This window comes from Mesocricetus auratus, unplaced genomic scaffold (genome assembly GCF_017639785.1).
Source record: "Mesocricetus auratus isolate SY011 unplaced genomic scaffold, BCM_Maur_2.0 Super-Scaffold_100026, whole genome shotgun sequence".
Classification (NCBI taxonomy): Eukaryota; Metazoa; Chordata; class Mammalia; order Rodentia; family Cricetidae; genus Mesocricetus; species Mesocricetus auratus.
The window spans coordinates 24,379,634-24,403,629 of NW_024429207.1; the positions used below are offsets into that span (position 1 = coordinate 24,379,634).

Genomic DNA, 23,996 nt, shown 5'->3' on the forward strand with positions numbered 1-23,996 from the left:
CAAGACTGAAATTAAATCCAAGATATAAGTATATTCACATGAGACCTTTTGTGTTGTCTACAACAATTCCTGGAGCTATTAACCCAAAGTAATTAATCTAGTATTTATGGAATGATTAATACAACAAGAATCATTTTTCAGTTTTAAAGGCTCACTAATGCCCTTGGGGCAGACTGAAAAAACTGCTTTGACTATTCAGTCACCAGTTTACACAGAAGTAGAGATGAGAAGGAACGGAAGTACAGACACGATTGCCCTTTACAGCTTTTATAAGGAAACAAACAGTGGCTAGAATTCCACTGAAGACAGTCAAATAGGTGAAGTTTACAGACAGAGTGGCTATTTGTCAAGGTACAGCTTATCGATTTCCAACTTACGATAGTCCAGGTCAGCAAACATGGCAGTCTCACTCTTACAGGATACAGACACACCCACAGTCGTTCTTGAAACACCTCCCTTCTTTACATCACTGTATTACTCAGATCATTCAGGGGTTCCCCGCTCCTCAACTCAGCAACCACGCTGACTCCTCTACATATATTTTTAGTTATAAAAAGTTATTAAACTTCCTTACAAACGTTGACCATATATTGAAAAGTCATTAAAAACTGTTCTGAATAGGAATTGCTTATGTGAGCTTTAGTGAGTGACGAACATTCTACCAAGGTGGCTGTGCCCTGGGAAAATCCTACAAAAACTGAATTTACAAACAAGTTGCTTACTTTGATAGAAGTTTTTATATAAATAGCAGCCATGACTTCACTGCCTACAAAACTGCAGGCTTATCACACTTCACATCTTTCTAATTTAAATGCTTTACAATCAGATTTTCTAGTCTTACAAAAACAAAATCACACGGACAGATGGGCTAGGTGTCCCATGCTAAAAAGACAGCTGAATTCCATGATTTGACTGCTGGGACAGATGCCAACACCTACTGAATTTGTGTTAGTGACATTCAAGGTTGGGGAAGCAGCACTTACAGCAGGAGTTTACAGAGGCTCTTCGTGATAAGTGACCAACTATCTGAACCTAAGTAGCAGACAACTTTCAGACTCACACCTGAACTGACTCCAGTGAATTAGTGTTTCTGAGGCTCAGAAGGAAGAGGGGATGCTGGCTATGGCATGTTGCTCTCAACAAGTGATTATCAGCAGCAAGTGGGAGGAAGATGAGTTGGTCTTGGGTGGGAAACCCATTTTTGCAAGAACTTCTAAGCACATTTAATCTATCCTTTCCAGGAGCACTTTGTAGTCTGTACAAAGTGTGACCAGGACCAGTGACCTGAGAAATCTCTGTACAAGAAGTTAGAACAGAGAAGGGCAACATCTGAAGTATTCAGAATTAACTCTTTGCTTCTTTCTAGGCAGGCCAAATGCTACCCAAATGCCTGACAAGTACCTGCCAGTCACTTACAAGCAAACTGGCCTGACTTCTAGAACCAAAAATGAGGATTGATACCAGAAAATAGCATTTATAGTATTCACCTAAAGATAACAGTAGGGGCTTTGTGTGTGTGGGAAGGGGGGGAGCAGCTAATAACAGGGTCAAGTCCTAAGCTGGAGCTGGGCATGGTTACACAGGTTACCGCCATGGCAGCATTAACTCTGCATAGCTGCCGTCACAAAGGCCTTCTGTGCAGCACTCACAGGCCATACGAGTTGCAGCCCTGCCCCAACCCGGTCCAATTTCAGGATCTAAGAAATACTCTTCTTTCATATTTGTTCTTTCCATCCTGAATCTCCTAGGGTGACTCTTTGTTTTCCTAACTAGCAATGAAAAGCAAAACATGGGATTCAATGCTGCCCAGAAGGCATGGGCATCTGCTCTGACTTGTATCTACATAGCTGCTCTGTATTTAAAAGATCTCTTTATCAGTGAGTCAGATAAACCCCCAGCACAGGCCATAGGCACTACTACTTGGATGCCTACAGACTGGCTCTTTCTTCTCCACAGTGCCAAGAGCTCTTCAATGAAGAATCTCTACAATGATGAGCTCTTAAAGGTATACACTTACATAGCCAAATAGTACTACAGAGCCTAATGGTCCAAGGACACTACTTTATCAGCCAACCAATCCAGCACTTCTTGTTCCCATCTTGATGCTGAGTGGAACTAATAGATTATTCAACAAGAAATCAAATCACAGATCAGGTGAAAATCTGAAAAAGGAGCGTGGGGGGTGACTGAGCCCGCTGCGGTGAGATGTCATCAGAAAACACTAGGGCAAGAGTAGAGTTATAGAAAATCTTGCAAAACCTAGCACCAGGTTCTTCCTAAGGAGGGCTCAACCCAGCTTAACTAGAGTAACGCTCACACTGTCACAAAGCCCAGCAGACCACTGCTCTCTGCAGCTGATGTGCCTTGGCAGATGCCTGGGCCGTTAGGAGCCCCACATGCAGACACCGCCGCCTTCGTCAGAGGCAAGGAAGAGAACTGTGGAACCAATTTTCTCATGAAGAAAATCAAACCATGAGGAAGCAGCAGCCACACATCTCCCACTAAGCTGGTGCCTGCAGGTCAGAGGTCAAATCTATGGTGTACACACCTCACCAGAAGTCATATAACCTGCTTACCTGGATTAAAATAAAAAAACAACCCTCCATCTGCTCTCCCTTCCCAGAAGGGGGGTAGATTTATGTCCACTTCTTCCTTTTTTACAGTAACTTGAAGAGTCTAAGAAGGTGGCTTGGGAAGGAGGAGCATTCTGTTTCATCTTAAAAAATAAAGCTCTCTCTAAGCGTCACAATCAGAGGTTGTATACATTTTTTTTCAATTATCCTTTGTGGTCACCTCTAGGGGCTCATCTTCTAAGCTGAAGCCCAGCTTGTCAGTCAGCCCCTCAAACTGCTTGCCCAGACCACCTGCAGAGTCCATAAACATGTTGGGGATGTCTTTGCCAAAGTAAATCTTGCTGTTGGAAGAAATGGCCTTGTACTTCATCAGCTGCAGATACTCTGGAGTCAGCTTGACCTGTAGTAGAAAAAGAGAGGAAAGCTTAGGAGAGATGACATTAGAGAAAAACTTGGTGGCGACCTTTCAACCTTCACCTCTCATCTGGAGAGGGTCTCTGTCAAGCAGACATGCTCCTTCTACTTTTCAGTCTTCCTGTTACCCAGAAACCATTTGTCTAAGAGAAAGTAATCTAAGGTCTTATGACAGAGTAGCAACAGTGTCAAAGTTTCCATGTTTAACACAAAAATGGAACTTCTACTAAGGCTTCCCACCTAAGAGAGTGCCTATCTCACACAGCACGGGGCTCCTCAGTACCGTTGTGCAGACTCTGGGTAGGGAGCAGCAAATCCAAACACTTCCTCCGTACGGTGGGATCCGGCCTTTACCTTATTTGCTTCTGCTATTTTCAGAGCAGTGTAGCACTCAGCGTCAGCCTTCGCCTTCTCCCGGGCCAGAAACGCAGCATCTAAGGGTGAAGGGTGCAGGGAAATGGATCAAGTGAAACCCTGGGAAGGTGCAGAAGCCCATGCTCTGGGGTTGGCAATTATAGCTCAGTGGGCTAGCACTCGCCCAGCATAAACAAAGCCCCAGCTTCCATTCCTGACACTGTAGAAAACAAAAACCAACAAAGACATTTCCTGGTCTCTATGACCTTGGAGAGATACTTTCTGCATGTTTTGTTTTTGAAATGGCCTCACCTTATAGCTCAGGCTAGTCCTGAATTATGTAGTCTTCCCATTGTACAGGGAAAGCATTTCTCAAAAACAAAGTAACCTAAGATCTTTAAGATAGTAGCAAGAAGTCTGAGTTGGTGGCAGCCTTTAATCCTAGCAGCACTGGAGAGGCAGAGGCAGGCGGATCTCTGTGAGTTCCAGGCCAGTCTGGTCTTCAGAGTATGTTCCAGGACAGCCTCCAAAGCAATACAGAGAAACCCTGTCTGGAAAAACCAAAAAAACCAAAAAAAAAAAAAAAAAAAAAAAAGAAAAAAGAAAAAAAAGTAGCAAAGTTGCAGTTTAATGCAAAAAGGAAACCTCTACTGTGGCATCATCCTGCCTCAGCCTCAGTACTGGGATCACAGACATGCACCGCCATGCCTGCCATGGGTCTACCCTAAGACTGAGTACACAAATGAAAAACAGCTCAGTTCCCTTTCCAACTTCAAGCTGGTCAACTCTAGAATTACACATGGTGGTCTAGAGGAACACTGTAGACTCAGACCTGCTTCATCTCCCTGCACCACTCAACACTGAGCCCCCTGCCTTGGGAACGCGCCAGCCAGCTTCAATCCAGCCACACATCTCAAAATATTTGGGGACAAAGGTCACTTTTTGGTGATGCTGTTTTGTGGCTGTTACTGTTTCCTTTCACCCCTTTAACAAATTAAAACCTTTTAATGATTACATTCGTTTATTATTTAGGGGCGGGGCATGCACACCATGGCACATGTGTAGAGATCAGAGGATGACTTGGGGAAATCAGTTCCCTCCTTCAAGCACGATCATACTTAGGCCCTCAGGCCCAGCAGCCAGGGCTTTCAGTGGCTGAGCCATCTTGCTGGTCTGTTGCTGGTGACTTGGACAGAGTCTGGCTTGGAATGCTAAATCCTCCTGTTCCATCTCCAAAGTCCTAGGATTATAGGTATCACCATAGGAGACAACTCTAAGGCCTTACTTTCTTCACTGCTGTCTGTTGAACCCAGAGCCTTGAGCAAGTATGTTAAGACTCTGAGCTACACTTTGGGATATCTTACTGCACTCCACCATGACATGTCTTACTAAAGATTTATTTATTTTTAATAATGTGTATCTGTGTATGAGCTTGTGCATGTAAGTGCGGATGTCCATGGATCCCAGAGGTGTCAAGTACTTTTGGAGTAGGATTTAAAGGTGGTTGTGACCTGCCCAATGTGGGCATTGGCAAATGAACTCAGTTCCTCTGCAAGAGCTGCGCCTCTCTCAGTCCCAGGACAGCCTCCAAAACAATGCAGAGAAACCCTGTCTTGAAAAACAAAAAAAGACAAAAAACAAAAAAACAAACAAAAAAGACTTACAATCATGTGTGTGTGTGTGTGTGTGTGTGTGTGTGTGTGTGTGTGTGTGTGTATGTATGTGCGTGCATGCGCACGCACAAGCTGCCATAGTGAGTGTACAGAGGTCAGATGACAACTTTCAGGAGTTGGTTCTCTTTCCACCATGAGGTTCTGGGTATGGAACTCAGGTTCTCAGGTTTGGCAGCAAACACTTTAACCCACTGAACCATGTCACTGGTGCATGATTTCTCAGGTCTAAGCAGAGGAGAGCTAACTTCAGAGACATCACACACCCCAGAACAGAGTCTAAAGAGCACAGGGAATGGCTCAGTCACGTGCTCAGCCAGGCACGACATCACGTGTGCTCACCTTCAATTTCTGAGATCTTCTTCTCCGTCTCCTTCTCCATCACCTTCTGCCCATAGGTGATTTCTGCAACCTGAGCCACTTTTTCTGCCTCTGAGAAAACGAAGTAGAGAAACGATTTAGTGCCGACATGCCAAAGCCTGGCTAGGGCAGTGAGATGATGCAAGTTCAACCCCAGGACCCATGTGGTAGAAGGAGAGCTGATTCCCACAGGCTGTTAGCCTCCGCATAAGCAGCCGTGCACGCATGTGCCCACACACAGTCAATGTAAAAGCAGAAAACCTGGACTGACTGTACCTTCCCCTGACCTGAGTGCCCTAACACCTGAATAGCTATGCTCACAGAGCCAAGTCTACAAGGGGCAGCTGCAATAGGTACACCTGAGAGACAAATGTCCCAGTGAGCATAGGAGTATATCAATGTATATCAGCATCAAACAGTAACTGGAGACACTGACCCAGGAGAAAGGCATGCTTCCGGAAGTCAGGGGCACAGCCTAACTTCTCTCCCAAGCCAACCCTTAAAGAATAAGTTCCACCTGACACCCACTTTAGGAAACAGCTCAAGGTGATAGCTGTGACCAGAGATCTGGAGCAGAGCTCCAGTGTGTCCTCTTACTTGCCACAAGACCTCAGCCATGTTCAGTAAAACACAGCAAGCACCTCAAGAAGGCTCAGTGGGTAAAAGTGATTGTCAGACAAGTCTGGCAACCTGAGCACACAGTGCAAGCAGTGAACCATTCCCCAAAGTTGTTCTCTGACCTCCGCAACTGTGCCATGGTGTATGAGCTCCGACTCACAGGCACATAACACACACACACATACACACACACACACACACACACACACACACACACACAAATAAAATTTAAAAACCAAACAAGCAATAAAGTCCAAGCAAATGACAGTACGTTCCTCTGGTGGTGATATGACAATTGAGTCACTTCACATTTGAAAAACTCAAGACTCACTAGCTGTGTCCGACCATTTCCACTTGGCTCCTGAGATGAATGCCACCCCAGCACACTGGAGGCATTGTGGAGGCCTTAACTGTGCCCTGGCCTTCCTTACATCCCCCCTCTTCCCTGAAGGATTAGAGAACCATGTGCAGACCAATGAGGGCCTTCTTCCTCTCTGTCTCTGCCTCCTTTTCCACCACCTTCTGCTTCTGGGCTGCAATGAGAAGCTTCGTCTTCTCGCTTTCCCTGGAAGGAAGAAGCACACAGCTGTGAGGCTGTTCTGGACAGTTGCTGGAGACCAGTGCTCACTGGCTGAGGAGAGGCCCACTAGTGTGTCTTTGCGCTCCTGTGCAGGGTGTTCAGCGGCTCAGCCTTGACTGATCTGTGTAAGGTTTCCTTTCGTGGGAAATAAAACACACGACGCCTTGGTATACATATGCTTGCAGACCCAGCGACTCAGGAAACTGAGGCAGGACAGCCTGAACACAGGAGCTGGACACTTACCATGGCCCTTTCAGAGTAAACCAAAACAGGGACATTCTACTGTAATAAAACAGAGCTGCCAGCAAGCTTGACCTGTCTGTCCCTGTTATCTCCACTTCTGCTTTGATTCTTTTGCTTTTCAGACGCATCGCAGCCCCGCGTGCTGACACGCCAGCCCAACTTTAGAGTATAAAAGACTAACAAATGCTCAAGGAAGGGGAAAATTTGAGCTTGTGGCTCGGGGAAGGGTGGGGGTAGCTCATGCTGGACAGCTTAGGCACAGGGCATACTCACATCAGCTCATAGTTCCTGCGGATTGCCTCGGGTATATTGGGCTTTGTCACTCGTACAGCCTGGAGAAGGGCACAAATAACAACTGATGGGAGAATGGAAATGGTCAGGGACGTATGCTCCAATGGGCTCCCGGTGTCCTGTGCTAAATCAGCATCCCTTAGGAGAGGGCATGCAATGTCAAATACAAGCACTCCCCACCGGGGCAACGCTTACCTGGATGACAAGCCCCGGGGCCATGGAGGTCAGGTCCTGTTGCAAAGCCAACTTGAGGTTTTCATCAATTTGATCTGGAGTCAAGAAAGACACAAATGGAGTTGTTAGATTATCTTGATGAGGAGAGAAGAAAGCACGAGTGAAAACACTAGTCCACTGACTCAGAATAGTGAACATAACAAGCCAGACGCCTAGACTGAGACCCTGGAGCAGTCCTCCACCAAGTGAGAGCTTAGTGTAAACTCTCACTTTGACCTCAAAATAAAGCTCCTTCATTGTTTAGAACATCAGCCAGACTTTCCAGGGTGCCTGGCTTAAGAAACAAGAAGCAATTTACAGTATTCCTTGAGCAGCCTTAAGAGAAGGCAGGCCCACAGTGCCTTGGAGGAGGGTAGCAGAGCTATGTCAGGTTTTCAGAAAAGCAAGGGAAGTTGGGAATGGAAGCACATGCCTGCAACACAGACCTGGGAAACCAAAGGAGAACCATAGGGCTGGCCTGGGCTACACTAGGAGACCCTGTCACCAAAAAGTAGTTATTAAATCTAGTAATTTTATTGGTTAAAACACAAAACAAGGGGCTGAAAGATAGCTCAGTGATTAGGAGCACTTGCTGCAGTATTATAGATATTATCAAATCAAGAATCAATTTTGAAGGTATGGGGGGGGCTCATTTGTATGACTCCAGTATTAAGGAGGCTGAGGCAGGAGTGTCACAAACTTGAGATCCATCTAGGTTACACAGCGAGCTCTGGGTCAGCCTGAGCTACAGCCTAAGACCCTGCAGCAAAAACAAACATCACTGGCTGCTCTTCCAGATGACCCAAGTTCAGTTACCAGCCCCGTGTACCACTCACAAGCACCTGTAACTCCAGCTCCAAAGATCTGACGTCCTCACTGGCCTCTGCAGACACCACCCCATCTCACAGGGCACAAACCTACCATTGCCACCGAAGATCCCTGGCACCGTGCTCTCAGTGTGAAGAACAGTCAAGTGACGGCAGGGGAGGGGGGGTCTGGTTGCAGCTCTCCTGTCTACTAGCAACAGCTCTCTCGCTTTCTTGCTCTAGGCAAGAGTGTGTGAGGCTACATGGCCTTGGCGGATTCTTCTAGAAGCCACTATAGAATAGCAGTGAGAACACTGTTCCAGTCCTCTGTCCAGGCCAGCAGGGACCCCTTTATTACACTCTTACTCCAGCGCTACGTCTGACTACTCCAAAGATCTTCCCATTGTCCTTAACAACTTGGCTTGTCTTTTTGGGGGGTTATTTATTTAGGAAAGCCCTTACTTTGTAGCCCAGGCTGGCCTTGAACTTGCTTTCCTCCTGCCTCAGCCTCCTGAGTGCTAGGATAACAGGTATAGACCAGCATGCTTGGCTGTTCTTGGTATTATCTGGAACTCTCTTGGTGACTGCTCCTGTGTACGTCCCATTCTGTGGTGTGGTAGCTCAGAAGCAGGCAGATATAGGGCTGCTGAAGGCTGACAGGCCTCAGGAGGGGGGTGGGGTGGCACTGATGACGGTCACATTCTTACCGAACAGCTCGATGTAGACTTCCTGAAGTGTGTGTACGCTGCAGAACTGGTTGAGCTCATGATGGATCTTGTTGAAGATGAGGGCCTTGTCATAGTCCGCAGTATAGTTCTTCACTATATCATACACTGCGGGAAGGAGAGGGCGCAGCGTAAGAAACAGTCAAGACTCCAAACCTCTCAAAACTCTCTTGGCTTCCTCAGTTCTCAGTTCTTGTGGTGCCCACAGATGGTATGTGCATGCGCAGGGACAAGCTGGAAGACATACCTGCATTCGGGACCAGGAAGTTCACCACTTCAATTCTATCAAAGTAGATCATCACACCACCACTGTTGGAGTGAGAAGCAACAAAGAAGTCACCAGTGAGCTCTGGAATCTGGTGTCACCTCCTAAGGAGAGGGCTTAGACACGTGACTGGAGGGACGGAAGCTTAGTGTTCATGGCACGTAAGGCAGCTCACACCTCCAGCAGATGTGCAGCACCCCACGAGGAGACAGCAAGACCTCTGCAGCGTGAGGGAGGAAGGGTAGCGCCTATCTTCTGAGTCTGCCTCTCACCCTGGCTCCACCTCACCTCAGCTGGGCTCTGCCTCTCACTCACTATGCTCCGGCCACTGCCTCTCATTGCAGCTGTCAGTCAGCCTTTCCTCTTATCTTACTGGCCAGAGCTCACCAGCTGTCCTCTTGGTAGCTTACCTGGTCCCACACGGTACGTTCTTCACTTCATCTGTTTGGAGAGTGGTCTAGAGACAGAGAAACAGCAAATCATGTAAACGGGCAGTGACAGAAACCAACCTACGATTTGGAAGCCCCAAAGCCTTTGTAATTGACTGCTTGTTTGGACTGAGCTTCGCCCTTGCTAAACACGACTGTCCCACCTAATCCCCCTTAACAGGCTGCGCTTTGAAACCAAGCAAAAGTACCACCTACTCTGGTGTTTCTGTGCCTGAAGCACATATGGATGGCAGGGTCATAAAGAAACGGCACTGTGTTTGGAGCCTGATGAGTGTCTTACTAGTGCTGAAGCACAGACTCCCTTTCTGACTGGTTTCACAATACAGTAGCTGCTCAACATTACTGTGGAGCCTCAGATAAGAAAAAGCACCCAATGCGCTGTGAAGTCCACACAGCAAGGCAGAGGCAAGCTGCTCGCTGCTGGGCTATTTTCATCTTCTCTCCCTCTCACTCTTTTGTGCTAAGAGCCTTGTGTACGCTAGCCTCTGACCCTATCTCTGTCTCTGTGTGACAGCCCCACCCCCTGCCTGCGGTGCCTGAGTTTTCTTAGTTGGATATACTCTAGAGATGCTAAGTCTACCTCAGCCTAGAGAAGGTTGGGTACAACCATATAACTTCCTCCCATTTTACATGGCATTGGCCCTTACCCAACCAACTTCCCTCCCCATGCAATTAAGTTCACACAATATAGGCAAAATTCCATGTTTTATCTCTACCTGTCTTGGCAATCTGTGATTTAATATATACAAACACCCAACTTTTCTTCTAAACATTCATAACAAATTCTTCTTTAGTCCACCTCAAAAGTGAGGAAATAATTTCCACTTGGGCTGATGGGCCAAGGCAAGGCAATGGCTCCATTCAGCTATTTCAATGATCAAGTAATATCATAAGACCCCCTTCCCCCGCCTCCCTCTCTGGGTGTGTGAGAGAGAGGTCCTTAAGAAAGCCTCTGAAAAGGCATTTGACTCATCTACCAACTACGTCATTTCAGACTGTGTATGAATCAACAACCCGTATATGTAGTGATCCAAGCACACCGCAGCCACATATACCTGCACAGACTTATAGGATGTGATGAATGGGAGCATGAGATGGAAACCGGGGCCGCTGGTGGAGGTCAGCAAGGCGCCACCTCTGTAGAGGAGGAGAAAGGGGGTTCAATATCCCAGTCATCTCTCAAATCAGTGATCGCAGCCTGAGGGCCACCACCCCTCTGGGGGTTGAAAAACCATTTCACAGTGGGCACCTAAGACCACCAAAAACACAGGTATTTACACTATGATTCATACTGGTAGCAAAATTAGTTATGAACGAAAACAACTATGGTTGGGAGTCACCGCACCATGAGGAACTGTACTAAAGGGTCACAGCATTAGGAAGGTTGAGAATCACTGCCTCAGATGAAGACTTATGGGCCAGTCATCTCTCTGCTCCTATAAAAATGTAGTGTATAGTGACACATGTCAGTCACACGTCCACCCCCTCTCCCTTTCTCCCTTCTGTCTCAACTCCAATACTCTAGGGAGCCTGGTGAGAAAACAAAAACCCATTAGTCATACTTTTTCCACCCGAGAAGTAAGTATGCAGACAAAGCAAAACAAAGACAGCAGAGTCCCTGGCTACACGAGAGAAGTCTGTCCCAGCTGCTGGGCCTGTGGTATAAACCCAGTAATACAGTCATCAACGAGCGGCATTTCTCTTGGTAGGCCAGTGACACGGGCAATTAAAACAGTAATTGTATCAGCAATGCTAGGATTGAACCCAGGGTATCACACATTCTAGTAAAGTATTGTCATGAGCTACACCGTGTTCCAGAAGCATCCAGGGACTCACAATATCCGACTATTTTTGAGACAGATCTTGCTACATAGCCCTGATATCTGTAGTACTTCCTATATAGCCCAGGATGATCTGAAACTCACAGCAGCCTTCTTGCCTCAACCCTCACCCAATCGGTGGAATTACAGGTGTTGAGCCACACTTGGTTCAAGAATAATTTTTTTTTTTGGTTTTACGAGACAGGGTTTCTCTGTATTGTTTTGGAGGCTTCAAGAATAATTTTAAAGTCATTTCAATACATACCAAGTATACAATATATGTTTTGACGCATATATATTCCTGATCAAGCTGTATGTGAGTGACAAAATTAAAAGCTTTGGGGGAGCATGAAAACAGAGGGTAGAGATAAATTACTAGCCAGGCGGTGGTGGCGCACAGCTTTAATCCCAGCACTTGGGAGGCAGAGGCAAGCTGATCTCTGTGAGTTCTGCCTGGTCTATCAAGCAAGTCCCAGGACAGGCTCCAAAACAATACAGAGAAACCCTGTCATGAAAAACCGAGAGAGAAAGAGAGAGAGAGAGAGAGAGAGAGAGAGAGAGAGAGACAGAGAGAGAGAGAGACAGACAGAGAGAGAGAGAGACAGAGAGAGAGAGACAGAGAGAGAGAGAGAGACAGAGAGAGAGACAGAGAGAGAGAGAGACAGAGAGAGAGAGAGACAGAGAGAGAGAGACAGAGAGAGAGAGAGACAGAGACAGAGAGAGAGAGAGACAGAGAGAGAGAGAGACAGAGAGAGAGAGAGACAGAGAGAGAGAGAGAGACAGAGAGAGAGACAGAGAGAGAGACAGAGAGAGAGAGACAGAGAGAGAGAGAGAGAGACAGAGAGAGAGAGAGACAGAGAGAGAGAGAGACAGAGAGAGAGAGAGAGACAGAGAGAGAGAGAGAGACAGAGAGAGATAAATTACTAAAGAGGAAGTGGGAATGCAACAAAAGATTAAACATTTTTATTATTATTACTTTTTAATTAGCGGTCTTGAGTATGCCAGTCAGAAATGCTTCCCCTGAGCTACAATTCTAACTCAACTTCAACGTGTTGATGCCTGCATTTAATCCTAGTACTTGAAAAGTATGGGTAGGCGAACCTCTGTGAGTTCAAGTCAACCTGATCTACACAGAGCGTTCCAGACTAGCCAGAGCTACACAGCAGGACCCTGTCTCAAAAAGGGGGCGGTGGAAAAGCCTGGAGGTGTAGTTCAATTGTAGAGCCAACAGCTCAATATGCCTGAGTTTGATCCTTACCACCACAAGCAAAACTATCAGTCAAGCAAATTCCCCCTTCTAAAACCTAAAACAAAAACCTTGGTCAAAGAAGCCACTGGAAAGAAAGTAACTCAAGAGTATTTAAAGGGTCACTCTCCCAAAGCTGCCTTGATTGATATAAATAAGCCTGTAGAGTCTTTACACTTTCTTTAAATACTCACTTTAAAACACTCTCTCAAGCCAGGACTGGTGGCACACACCTTTAATCCCAGCACTCGGGAGGCAGAGGCAGAGGCTGAGGCAGGTGGATCTCTTCATTTGAGACCAATCTGGTCTACAGAGTCAGTTCCATGACAGCCAGAACCACACAGAGAAACCCTGGCTCTGAAACAAACAAACAAACAAACTCAACAACACAAAACAGTCTCTCCAGTTAGCAGAGCACACTCCTCAAGTTGCCATCAAGAACTGAGACTCCACAACTTTTGGAGGGGTAGCCTGGTGGTGTGGAGACAAGATACTTCAAAGGGATGCAAGAGAAAACAGTATCTCAGAAATGGTCTTGAGAGAGTAGTGATTCCTTGAGACTTTTGTCTGTAATCCTATAAATACAAGTATCAGTATCGCCTTAAAATGCTAAAGACAATTTTAAATTTAAATAAACACACACACACATGCCCTTGCCCATGGCTGCCGCCTTAGAAGCTCCACCTGAAAAGCCAGTCCGCTCATTTAACAAAATATATGGATGTTAGCAGGCTCTGCTCGCCGGTGACCACGGAGAGCAGCCACCTGTTTCTGCCTTACCTGTAATATACTCCAATATGTCCCTCTTCTATCTTGTGCACAGCAGAGAAGAGAGACGCACAAAAGAAACTGGAGGCCACGGCCACAACTGCTCCCAGCTGAGCCATCAGTGAACCTGTATCCTAGAGATAAGAGAGGGGATAATGCATGGCCTGGGACGTGGGAGACAGGCTGCAGCACCGCGAGTAGCTCGCCAAGCTGTGGCTCACGGAACGCCTGTTGTAGTAGAAACACAATGCCAGCCAGAGCTACAGCTCGTTTCATCCTTGTTCTGGGTCAGCATTCCGTTCCTTAACGGTGGGAGTATAATGCCCACTGCAGAGAACAGGCCACTAGCTCCAGATGCTGCCATACCTAAGGGAGATCCGGTGCCAACTGGGCAGGGCTCAAAACACAGCCGCCTCTTCACTTCATTAATGTGTTGTCACTGGAGTCACTTTAAGTAAGGGAAGAGAGGCAGCTGCAGTGTGTTGGCCCAAATTACAGAGGATGTCGAACGACAGGCAGCTGTGGCTATGTGTTTCTGGACAGAGCCTCCTACTTCTAATTGCCTGCCATTTCGAAGGAAACCATCAGTCATTCCCTTGGGACTCTGAGAGAGACAGCAGGCAGTTGAGCTCCGAGGCAGGAATTCTCTGGCCTGTCATCTGTCTTCCCAGTCATTCCTTTGGATTTAAGCGGGACAGATCTCTGAACAAAACTGAAACCAAACTCTCCCATATCCTTTGCCCCCAAGTTCGGTGGTTATAGGAAACTGGGAGTGCCTCGGCTTGGGGTACTCTGGACTCCTGGAGGCTCGCAAACGGCCAGGCACCACACCGAGCGTCTGGAAAGACTATGGTGACGGATCGGCACATTGGCACAGTGCGCGGATTCCAACGCTCAGATCTAACTTATTTATTTATTTTTACCGTGGCGGCTTCCAGCTGCCGAGCAGCGACAGCGTCCTCTCTGCAAATGCCCTCACCACCCCGCCGCCCCACCTCGCGCCCTTTCCCCGCCCTCCTCCACGGGACGGGCACGTCGGAGGGCTTCCGCTCGGACCCGTGGGCAGGAGACTGGACACACAGGGCTTCTCCCTGCTCCCGGGTGGGCGGACTGAGGGTGAGCGGCTGCGAGGGCCAGAGCACTGGAGCTCCGCCAGGATCAGCTCCATCGCCGAGCCGCGGCGAGGCCCAACGTGCACTGAGGGGCGGGGGCTGCGTACCAGGCTGTCCCTCCAGGCGCTCCGTACACGTCTGAACCCCCCGTGCAACCGCAGAAACCGCCACACCCCTCAGCACGCTACTTCCTTCCGGACCAGTCGCTTCTCGATGACGCCATCAATCCGCGCAAAACTCCGCCTTCCCCACCCCGGGCTCGTCCGCCCGCCCCGCCCCTCGCGCAGCGAGCGGCAGTGCCCGGCGGTGCCACCAGGGGGCGCGCGCGAGCCGACCCGGCAGCTGCAGACGGACCTGCGATTGCGGGTCTGAGGATGCCCAGAGTTGCAGGTGCCCTGCGCTGGGAGAGTGGGTGGGCTCCCGACACCTTCCGAGGTCCTGACTTTCGAGATGGCTTAGATAGTCACCTTCGATTCCGTTAGAGCTGGATTTCTTTCTTTCTTTCTTTTTTTTTTTCTTTTTCCGGAGCAGCTTCCAGAGCGATGCAGCGTTCTCGTCCTCTGTCCTGCCTTCCTGCTGCACCAGCCAGATGAAAAAACTTCCAAACGTGCAGATTATGACGTCGCTAGTCAACAGTTCTACTCTGAATTGCTCTTTATATTCTGAGAGCTTTGTTTAGCCTTGAGGTCCCCACAGCAACATAAGGCAATTAACAAGGGATTATTGTCCTGGTTTTAATGAACGGAATCTGACTCTGTGAGGGGTGAGGCCAACAACAGTCATTGAAAACTTCCTTTGCATTTCCTTAATAGTTGGGGCTTCCTGTCTGGGTTAACACCTGCCACGGTGAGCTCGTGTCCGCCATCTGCACCTAGGGACATAGTGGACCAGAAAGAGAACCAAACTTCATGTCTCTTAGTCTAAGGTCTTCACGTGTTCTCGCTCTGCAGCAGCGTGGTATTGGGACACTCATATTGAGCCTTTCTCCTCTTTTGTTTGGGGGTGGAAGCAGGGGCTTTGTGGTCCCACTCTTTCTCCAAGCTGCTTCCTTAGCAGGGAATTTCTGAACCAGCCACTGAAGCCATTTTATTTGCAGGTCAGGAAGTGCCTGCTTTAATACTAGCTTTTAGTAAATGAAAAAAACCTTTCCATACAGTAGATGGCCACTTGTCAATGTTAGACGATTTTAGGACTCAGGAAAGGGAAAGAACCTCTCTCAAAGTCAAGGCCCTGAAACTGAATTCAAAGTTCCGGGAAGCCAGATGTTTGGGGACTGCAGAAGAAAAGCAGCCCCCCCATACCCAGTGGCTGCAAAAGCAGACAACAGACCGTGTAGTTGTCTAGGGGAAAGGGTTAATTCCCCATTCTGTCCCTCATGAGCCCTTCTCAGCCACTCTTAGCTACAAACCCCAGATTGAAGCATGGAATCTGCATTACCCCTGAACTCTGGTTCCCGAGTGACTGGATCCTGTGCCCTGATGAGGGTGTGGTCACAGTTTGAGAATGCATCTCTCCATCGTTAAAAACAGAAGCCTGCTTCAGCTGTTTGAGGTCATCTAAATTCTCATCTTTTGTTTCTCCTTGTAGGTAATTACTATTGGAACCAAAACCCAGGAAGGGCTTCCAGGGTATTATAGCCCTACAGGCCCCTTTCCTTACCTCTGTCCTATCCCCCTGTCTCCAGTCTGAAGTTGCTTTCTCTTCCAAATGCCACTCCACCTTAGTCCTCACTAAGGCTAAACAGCAGGCCTCATCTGGCGCCTTAGCAGCCTCACTGATAGGTGAATGGGGAGGTGCTGTTTAGTCTGAAGTCCATGTTGGCAGAATTGGTAAGTGTTCTTGCCCTTACCCTCTGAGGAGACCTGGAGTCCCCAGAGGCCTACCTTTGCTATTTCTAGAGCTATACCCCACATCAGCCGCTCTCCCTCTTAGCACACATGTGGGTAAGGATCCATTTGTTCACAGCACAATCCTGGGAATTCAACCCTGCTTCAGGAGTCTTTCTCCTCTCTGGAAACTCTCGGGAATTCCATTCCAGTGAAACTTCTGTCCCTGGAGGACATTCCAGACCAGGAAACTGGCCTTGGCCCTACAAACATGGGCAATAGTCCCTCTGTTCCCAAAGACAGTCCTTTGGCTTGCTTTAAAATTTTTTTTTCAAACAATTGGGCCTCAAGTTAGATGTTGATCTGGGCCTAATATCCCCATGACAACCCAAACTGCTGGCCTAAATTTGTCAGGTTCCAATCAACCGTCTTGCAGGACCTCAACAAAAATGTCTGGAATGAAATGGCAAACAGAGGTTCCCTATCCCCTCTCCTTCCACTATAAGTTTAGAGGACCAAACTCAGGCTGTCAAACTTGTATAGTAAGCCTGCCACCCCAACCCCCTTGCCCTCTGAGCCACCTAACTATTCCTTAAGTGAAGGACTCTGAAGAGGATTTTATGTGAACCCTGTCTTATGGAAGGAAGAATTTACCTGATGGGGGCTGTCCTTCTGTATGCTGTGAATATGTTTCTCTTATTGGCTGATGGATAAAGCTATTCTGGCCAATGGACAGGCAGGATGTAGCCAGGCAAGAAGTATAGGAGGAGTTACCAAACTAGGAGAATTCTGGGAAGAGGAAGGCAAAGAGTGAGTCGTAAGGGAGACACCATGTAGCTACTGGGAAGGAAGGACGCCTGGGCAGTCTCTGGTAAGCCAGGACCATGAGGAGACACACAGACTAATAAAAATAGGTTGATAATTAAGAGAGAGCTAGCCAATAAGAAGCCTGAGCCATCAGCCAAACCGTTTATACTTAATATAAGCCTCTGTGTGTCTATTTGGGACTAAACCACTGTGGACCCAGTGGGACAGAAACTTCTGTCTACATTTACCAGATGATTAAGAAGCTCACTTGGGGGAAAATGATACGCTGGCCATTTGTGATTGGATGGCATCTGGAGGAGTTAGTGAAGTTACACAGCGCTCTGTTTGAGGACAGCCCTGATTTAGGAAGTTCCCAGGCCTCCCTCTCAAATCACCCACTTCCCCAATAAGAAGGGAGACTTAAAGATTTCAAATAGGCGGGATGGAGCAATGGCTCGGCAGTTAGGAGCACTGACTGCTCTAGCAGAGGAGCCTGGTTTGATTCCCAGCCCCCACAGGGCAGCTCACTGACATCTATGTTCTTGGTTTTAAGAGCTTTGGCACCCTCTTCTGGCCACCATGGGCATTGCACACACACGGTGCACAGACGTGATAGGATTTGCTTTGCTAGTTCTTTCCAGAGCCTGCCTAGCTCCTCCTTTTTCTGCTCTCCTCCCTGCTGCCTGTCTTCCTACAAATGCTACGTTTCCTGGGCTTCCATTCCAGGCGTTTTCTTTAGAATGTCTGCGGCTCCTCGACTCTCTTCTCAGTGAATGGCTGAAAAGGTCCTGATGGGCAAATGATTGTTTCCCCCTCTTTCTAGGGAGCAAAGGGCTCCTGGGAGGCCACGGTGACTGATGAGCCCTGAAGTAGGCGGCTGCTATCTGCTGTTTCAGTCTGTCACCATTTTCTCTGGTGACCGCACTGCTGTTCGGTGTTCTGTGTTCTGGTGGCTTGTGCACAGTGAACAGAGTTGCCTTCTTGAAGGGACACCTACAGCATATCCAATGTCGGTGGAGTTGTCCTATCCCGAAGCTGCTCTCAAAGAAACACGTTGAGGCTTATATTAAATATACATGCTCGGCCCATTACTAACTAGCTCTTACATTCTAAGTAAACCCATATTCCTTATTTACGCTCCACTATGTGGTGGTACCTTAATTAACATGGCATGCTCATCTCCTGCGCCCTCTGTGTCTGGCTGGTGACTCCAGACTCCGCCCTTCTTCCTCCCAGCATGCTCCTCGACTGGCTCTCCTGCCTAACCTTAGTCTGTTCAGCTATTGGCCAGTCAGCTCCTTCATTGAACCAATCACAGTGACGTCTATTCACACAGTGCTATTCCGCAGCAGGGCAAGCTCTGGAATGAAATTCTAAGTGTTCATCCTCTGATTTCTTCTTCGCCTCTTACTCCTCAGTTCATGTATCAGTTTTCGAGTCAAAGCAAACAGGCTGGCGAGGTGGTTTCTCGGGCAAGAAGTGCTCAGCTTTAAGAATTCTGGGGTCAAGTCCTGGGGCTTTGAATTTGTGTTGCTGCGGTTCCTCCCCCCCTCTCCCCTTCTTTGCTGTAATTTTGCATATCGCAGGTCTTGCCCGCTGTCTGGTTTACAGTACGGATGTCTGGGGACCTCATTCCTAAAACAACCACTTATTTCCTTTGCTGTCCCCACCGAATTCACCCAATTTTCATCTATGAATACTGAGGAAGATACTGAAAATGTAGACTTGTGGTGAAGCCAGGAGCGCAGGTACTGCGGCTGGTGTGCCGCCTGCAAGGTAATAGGTTTAAAGCAAGTACTTAGGAGCAAGAATTGGAGAAGAGAATGAGAGTGGATCAGGGGGTGGTGGAGGTGGGGGGGGGGAGGATGAGCAGCTCAAGAAGCTTTCTCTAGAAGGTGTAGGCAGCCTGTGACGCAATCCGTGAGCCACACCACCAAGGCAGCTGCCTTCCACTCCCACACGGATGAGGGCTCCAACCACATCCTAAGAACCAGGAGGAGTAGAAGGAAATGAACTTCATGTCCGAACTGTGAAAGCACCGTCCATCTCCTGCCTGAGCAACTAAGGATGTACTATAATTAAACCTTCCAACCTGTCCACAGGAAAGGAAAGAACTTTTGATGAAGCAGCTTCCACATGCCCGCCTCTTGCACAGCGGGTCCAAGCCTCCCACAAAGGAACCCCTGGTGGATCGCATCTGAGGAGTAAGAAGAGATAGATCGCATCTGAGGAGTAAGAAGAGATAGATGGTCCTGCTAGCATGGACACCATCTGTGCCCATGATCTCCATCAGACCCAGGAGGTAAGATTCACTGGGACATCTCCACGAGGACTACAAGGAGGACTACTCTTCGTGTTCATCTTGTCGTCACTGGACTCAAGACTGAGCATCCTGTCTAATATAAAAGTACTGGGTCCCGTTTTATTAAACAGTGCCCTTTTGACTTAGATGATGTCAGTAAGTTGTCACATGTGTAAAAGGATGGCTCTAGCGATGGGTTCTGACCCACCCACCTCAGAGTTTCCTCACAGACGAAGTTATCTTATATTTGCCATTATAATTTAAATCCAACTTTCTCTCATTAAGATGATGTCACACACTATCTTCTCTGCTTAGCAACTGACATCTGCATGCCTTCAGCTGTGCTTGCCTTAAGTGATTTGTTATGTATTTGGACTTGTTATATATTATTAATCCTTCACAGAAGAAAGAAATGGACAAGGCCATCCCAGCCAATTGTTTATGATTAGGCCCTAATTACTTAGGGCGGCACACACACACACACACACACACACACACACACACACACGACTTAAAAGTGGCCTCCTGTTTTGCAGGTAAGGTAAAACTGTCATACATAAATAGTGTTTAATTTTCTTCCAGGGAAGATTTCTCATGACAGTAAGTTTGTTAATCATGTCTCACAGTATTAAGAAAGGTTAAAATGTCTGAATGTTTCCAAAACTTGGAGAAAAAAAAAAACAAATAAGAGGGAATCGTCCTCAATGATTTCCTTTTTTTCTTTTTTAACTTTATTTTATGTGCATTGGTGTGAAGCTGTCAGGTCCCCTGGAACTGGAGTAACAGACAGTTGTGAGCTGCCCTGTGGGTGCTGGGAATTGAACCTGGGATGTCAAGAGCAGCCTGTGCTCCTAACCACTGAGCCACCACCCCAGCCCCTCCTGGATGATGTCTAATGAGGATTAAAAAGCATGAACAACACGGCTTGTCATGTAAGTCAACAGTTACAGGTCAGCATTAAAGATCTTTAGTTCTGAGGACGTTCCCCCTGTGAGTTCTTGTTTACAAAGACTGTTCCCTCATCCCAAACTACTGATATGTCTAAAGCTCTTGTTCAGATGTAAACTCATCCACTCAGGATCTGTGAGACCAAACAAAACCATAAAAGTTTAAAACCAAGTCACTAAAAGTCCAAATAAGCCCCACAAGGTTTACAGAAGATGTCTTGAGGCAAGTTTGTTAATTCTTAAGGTGATGGTATATTCTGTCCATGCTGACAAAAACTGACTTTAAAATGTATGTCTAATCACTTAGGTCTTTGTTAATGTCATTAAGCTTTAACCCTTTGGGGGAAACTGAGTCGCAACAGTAGCCGTGTTAACGATTAGCTGTATGTTTTTATTTTTTTAAAAATTTTTTAATTTTGTGTACACGGGTATTGTGGCAGTGTGATGTCATGTGCTGTGTTAATTTTGTGTGCATGGGTATTGTGGCAGTGTGATGTCGTGTGCTGTGTTAATTTTGTGTCCATGGGTATTGTGGCAGTGTGATGTCATGCACTATGTACATGTAGTGCCCGAGGTACCCAGAGGAAGATCCCCTGGACCTGGAGTTACAGACAGTTGTGAGTCACTGTGTGGGTGCTGGGAATTGAACTTGGGTCCTCTGAAGAGCAGCTGGTGCTCTTAACTGCCCAACACCTCCCTTCATTTTTATTCTCATGAAAGCCACCTTGACTGTTCTCTCCTGTTATTATATTCTTTATGATAAACACAAGCATGCTTCAGCTGGGTTCCTGGCAGGAACGTGTTAGCTTCCCACCGCTGTGGTGAAAACGCCTGAGGTAAACAGCAAAGGTTCCCTTTGGCTCGTGTCCTCAGAGGTTCCAGTCTGCGGTTGCTGGGCAACGTTGCTTTTGGCCTGGTGGGTACCATATGTCATGGCAGGGGTGTGTGGTGGGAAGAGAGCAGTGTGCATCAGGCCAGAGAGGAGAGAGGAGAGCAAGGGACCAGGGCACTAACAATCCCTTCTCTAATGACCTAACTTCCATGAGGCCTAGTGTCCTAACTGTTTCCCCGCACCCCGTAATACCACAAGCTGGTGACTGGCCTTTGGAGGCATATTGAAAATCCAAATCCACAGAGCCCGTGAGGAGTTCTAGAGGAAGATGGCTGACGGGGAGGGTGAGTTCCCATAGAAGTCTGGAGAACAGAACCCACTGTCTAGGGCAGGGGTTTTCAACCTGTGGGTCACAACCCCTTCGGCAAACCTCTATCTCCATAAATATTTACATTACGATTCATAACAGTAGCAAAATTACAGTTATGAAGTAGCAACAAAACTAATTTTATGGTTGGGAGTCACCACCCATGAGGAAGTCTATAAAAGGGTGACAGCGTTAGGAAGGCTGAGAATCCCTGGTTGGTGGTTGGTGATGGGTAGGATGGAACATTTGTGTGATGTAGGAAATCCGTATGTCAGCCCATCCCACTGAACCAAATTCCAAAGAGACGAATCACTTGTTTCTTGGGAAAGATCAAGCTCGGGGAGAGGTTGGGCTGTAAATCCTGGGAAGGAAAGACTTTAATGCACTTCGAAATCAGGCAATCAGGCCTGAAATGCCCATAATGTTTGTCAGTCCACACTACAGTGTTCTCAAGCAAGTGTACAGGGCGTGGGGAAGGAAGTATGGCAGGTATTTGATTTAAAAAGCCTGCCCAGATTTAATGTCCTGATAAAATGTATTAAATCTTTTAAGGGTTTAATGAATCTAGTATGTGTTTCATAAATCAAGAACTCTGCTAAGCCGTCTCCTGGTTTAATAAGAGCAAACTAGGAAATGGCTCTAAGCAGAAACAAAATGCATTTATATCACACTGCAAAGTAATAGATTTTTACGCTGAGGGGGTCTTTCTGGGCCTTTTAAGCTGTTTGCTTACGACATTGCTCCAACTCCTTCAAATATTAAGCCACAGGCAAGCATGTGCTTAACCGTATCAAGATGTGGGCTAGGGCAAAGGTAAATATTATTTGTAAGAGGGAAGAAAACAAAACCAGTGTTTCCTTAACCCTCACACAAGGACCGTCTTGGTTTCTGAACTTAAACTTGGATCTCCGTTAAGGTGAGGGTTGAATAGTTCTCCCCCTCTTCTTCATTTCTTGGAGTGGCACTCAAGGACTTGTCAGTGTTACTAAGCCAGTGCCCAGCTAACTAAGTGAAGTAGGCCCTTTGCTTTAGAAATCTTTATTAATGGTTCTAAGCTTTCTATCTCTACTCAGATTTCCTCTGCATCCTAACCCCCTTAACATATTGCAGGCTGACACGGTGAGTATGTAAAACCAGTCTTGAGATTTACAGCTGACCGGAGTGGTTGTCAAGAGTGATGGACCCGGATGCAGCCGTCCGGAGCAAGCCTTCAAACAACCGTTCGCATTTCCTCCACTGCCTAGGCTGCGATGCTGGTCTCTGTTACTTTTCCTTCTTCCTGTCCTACTGCTCAAGCCCCAAGGTGGGTGGGGAGAGGGCCTTGGGGACTTAGGTGTCATAGATGGGTATCTCCCGCAGGGCAAGCTCCACTACCCTGCCCCTTTTGTAGATGGGCGAGGTTCTGGGTGAGAGGGTGGTTGGGGAGCTGGGGGAGGTGGTGTTGGAGGAATGAAGGGGGGGGAGGGCCTGAACATTCCAGTGCACAAAAGCTGGCAAGACTGTGAGCTCTGCAGGGGAGGGAACGGGCTCCATAAAACTCAGTGTGGAGAAGCCTGTCCAACCTCATTAGCTGTCACGGGCAACAATACTGATCTGGCAATAAAGGCGATTCCAAACCTGTTGGTCATTAATCACCCGCCTGACAGTTGCGAATGGAAGTGGAAAAACTTCACCCCCTCTTCCTTACCCCCCTCCCCTGGCCCACTGGAGTTTAGAGTTACCTCCGGGTAGACGGGTAGCCGTGTGGTTCCCTGCTGTGCCCTGGTCTCCTCTCCCATGGCTGCTTTGCCAGGCCCTTTTCAGTGTAGAGGCCTCAGGATGGTCAGGGCTTGGAAGCACACAAGGACCAGAGGGGAAGGAGGAAGTCGAAAGGGGTGACCTCCAGAGCCTGCCTTGTGCCCTAGACAGCCGCGAGATCCGGAGGTTTGTCATCCCTCCTCCAGGCCACCTTTCCACACCCTCTGGCACACCTTCTCCTCGTCTTCGGCCACTGGATGTCAACACACTTCCTTCACTTCCTTTTCTTTCTTCCTTTCTTTTTTTGTCTTGTTTTGTTTTTTTGAGACAGGGTTTCTCTGTATTGTTTTTGGAGGCTGTCCTAGAATTCGCTCTTGTAGACCAGGCTGGCCTCCAACTCACAGAGATCCACCTGCCTCTGCCTCCCGAGTGCTGGGATTAAAGGCATGCACCACCAATGCCCGGCTAACCAGCACACTTTCTTTAATGTTTCTTTCTTGGCCCCTACCCTCCACTCTCAAATAAGCAGGATCCATTCTCAGGAAAACTGCATCCCCTGCAACTTTCCCACTGCGTCTTTGCCATTCCCAGAGGCCCTTTTGTTCCCAGCTTCATTCCTAGTAGGAGCATATGGTGAAAAGTGATGTCTGGTGTGTGAGAGGGAAAGTGTG

General features: G+C 47.6%; 1 protein-coding gene and 1 long non-coding RNA gene across 8 annotated transcripts; one reads left to right on the top strand and one right to left on the bottom strand.

Annotated features, from left to right (window-relative positions):
* Positions 1-251: 251 nt before the first annotated feature.
* Positions 252-15,091, bottom strand: Erlin2 (ER lipid raft associated 2). Of its 7 annotated transcripts, none has more exons than XM_040731755.1 (12): positions 14,975-15,091; positions 13,408-13,529; positions 10,617-10,698; positions 9,523-9,569; positions 9,095-9,156; positions 8,830-8,955; positions 7,299-7,372; positions 7,086-7,144; positions 6,463-6,554; positions 5,354-5,443; positions 3,342-3,421; positions 252-2,973 (listed from the first exon to the last, which is right to left on the bottom strand). In XM_040731755.1, the coding sequence occupies exons 2-12, from the start codon at positions 13,512-13,514 to the stop codon at positions 2,773-2,775; spliced, it is 1,020 nt and encodes a 339-aa protein (XP_040587689.1). In that variant the 5' UTR covers positions 13,515-13,529; positions 14,975-15,091; the 3' UTR covers positions 252-2,772. The 7 variants fall into 7 exon arrangements, with proteins under 7 accessions (XP_040587689.1, XP_005066638.1, XP_012966291.1 ...); XM_005066581.4 differs by lacking the exon at positions 14,975-15,091 and adding an exon at positions 14,615-14,720; XM_013110837.3 differs by lacking the exon at positions 14,975-15,091 and adding an exon at positions 14,452-14,587.
* On the top strand, positions 14,749-19,588 carry LOC121134113. The gene is made up of 3 exons (XR_005871134.1): positions 14,749-14,897; positions 15,039-15,270; positions 19,243-19,588. It is a non-coding gene; the product is annotated as an uncharacterized LOC121134113 (long non-coding RNA).
* The last annotated feature ends 4,408 nt before the right edge of the window (positions 19,589-23,996 follow it).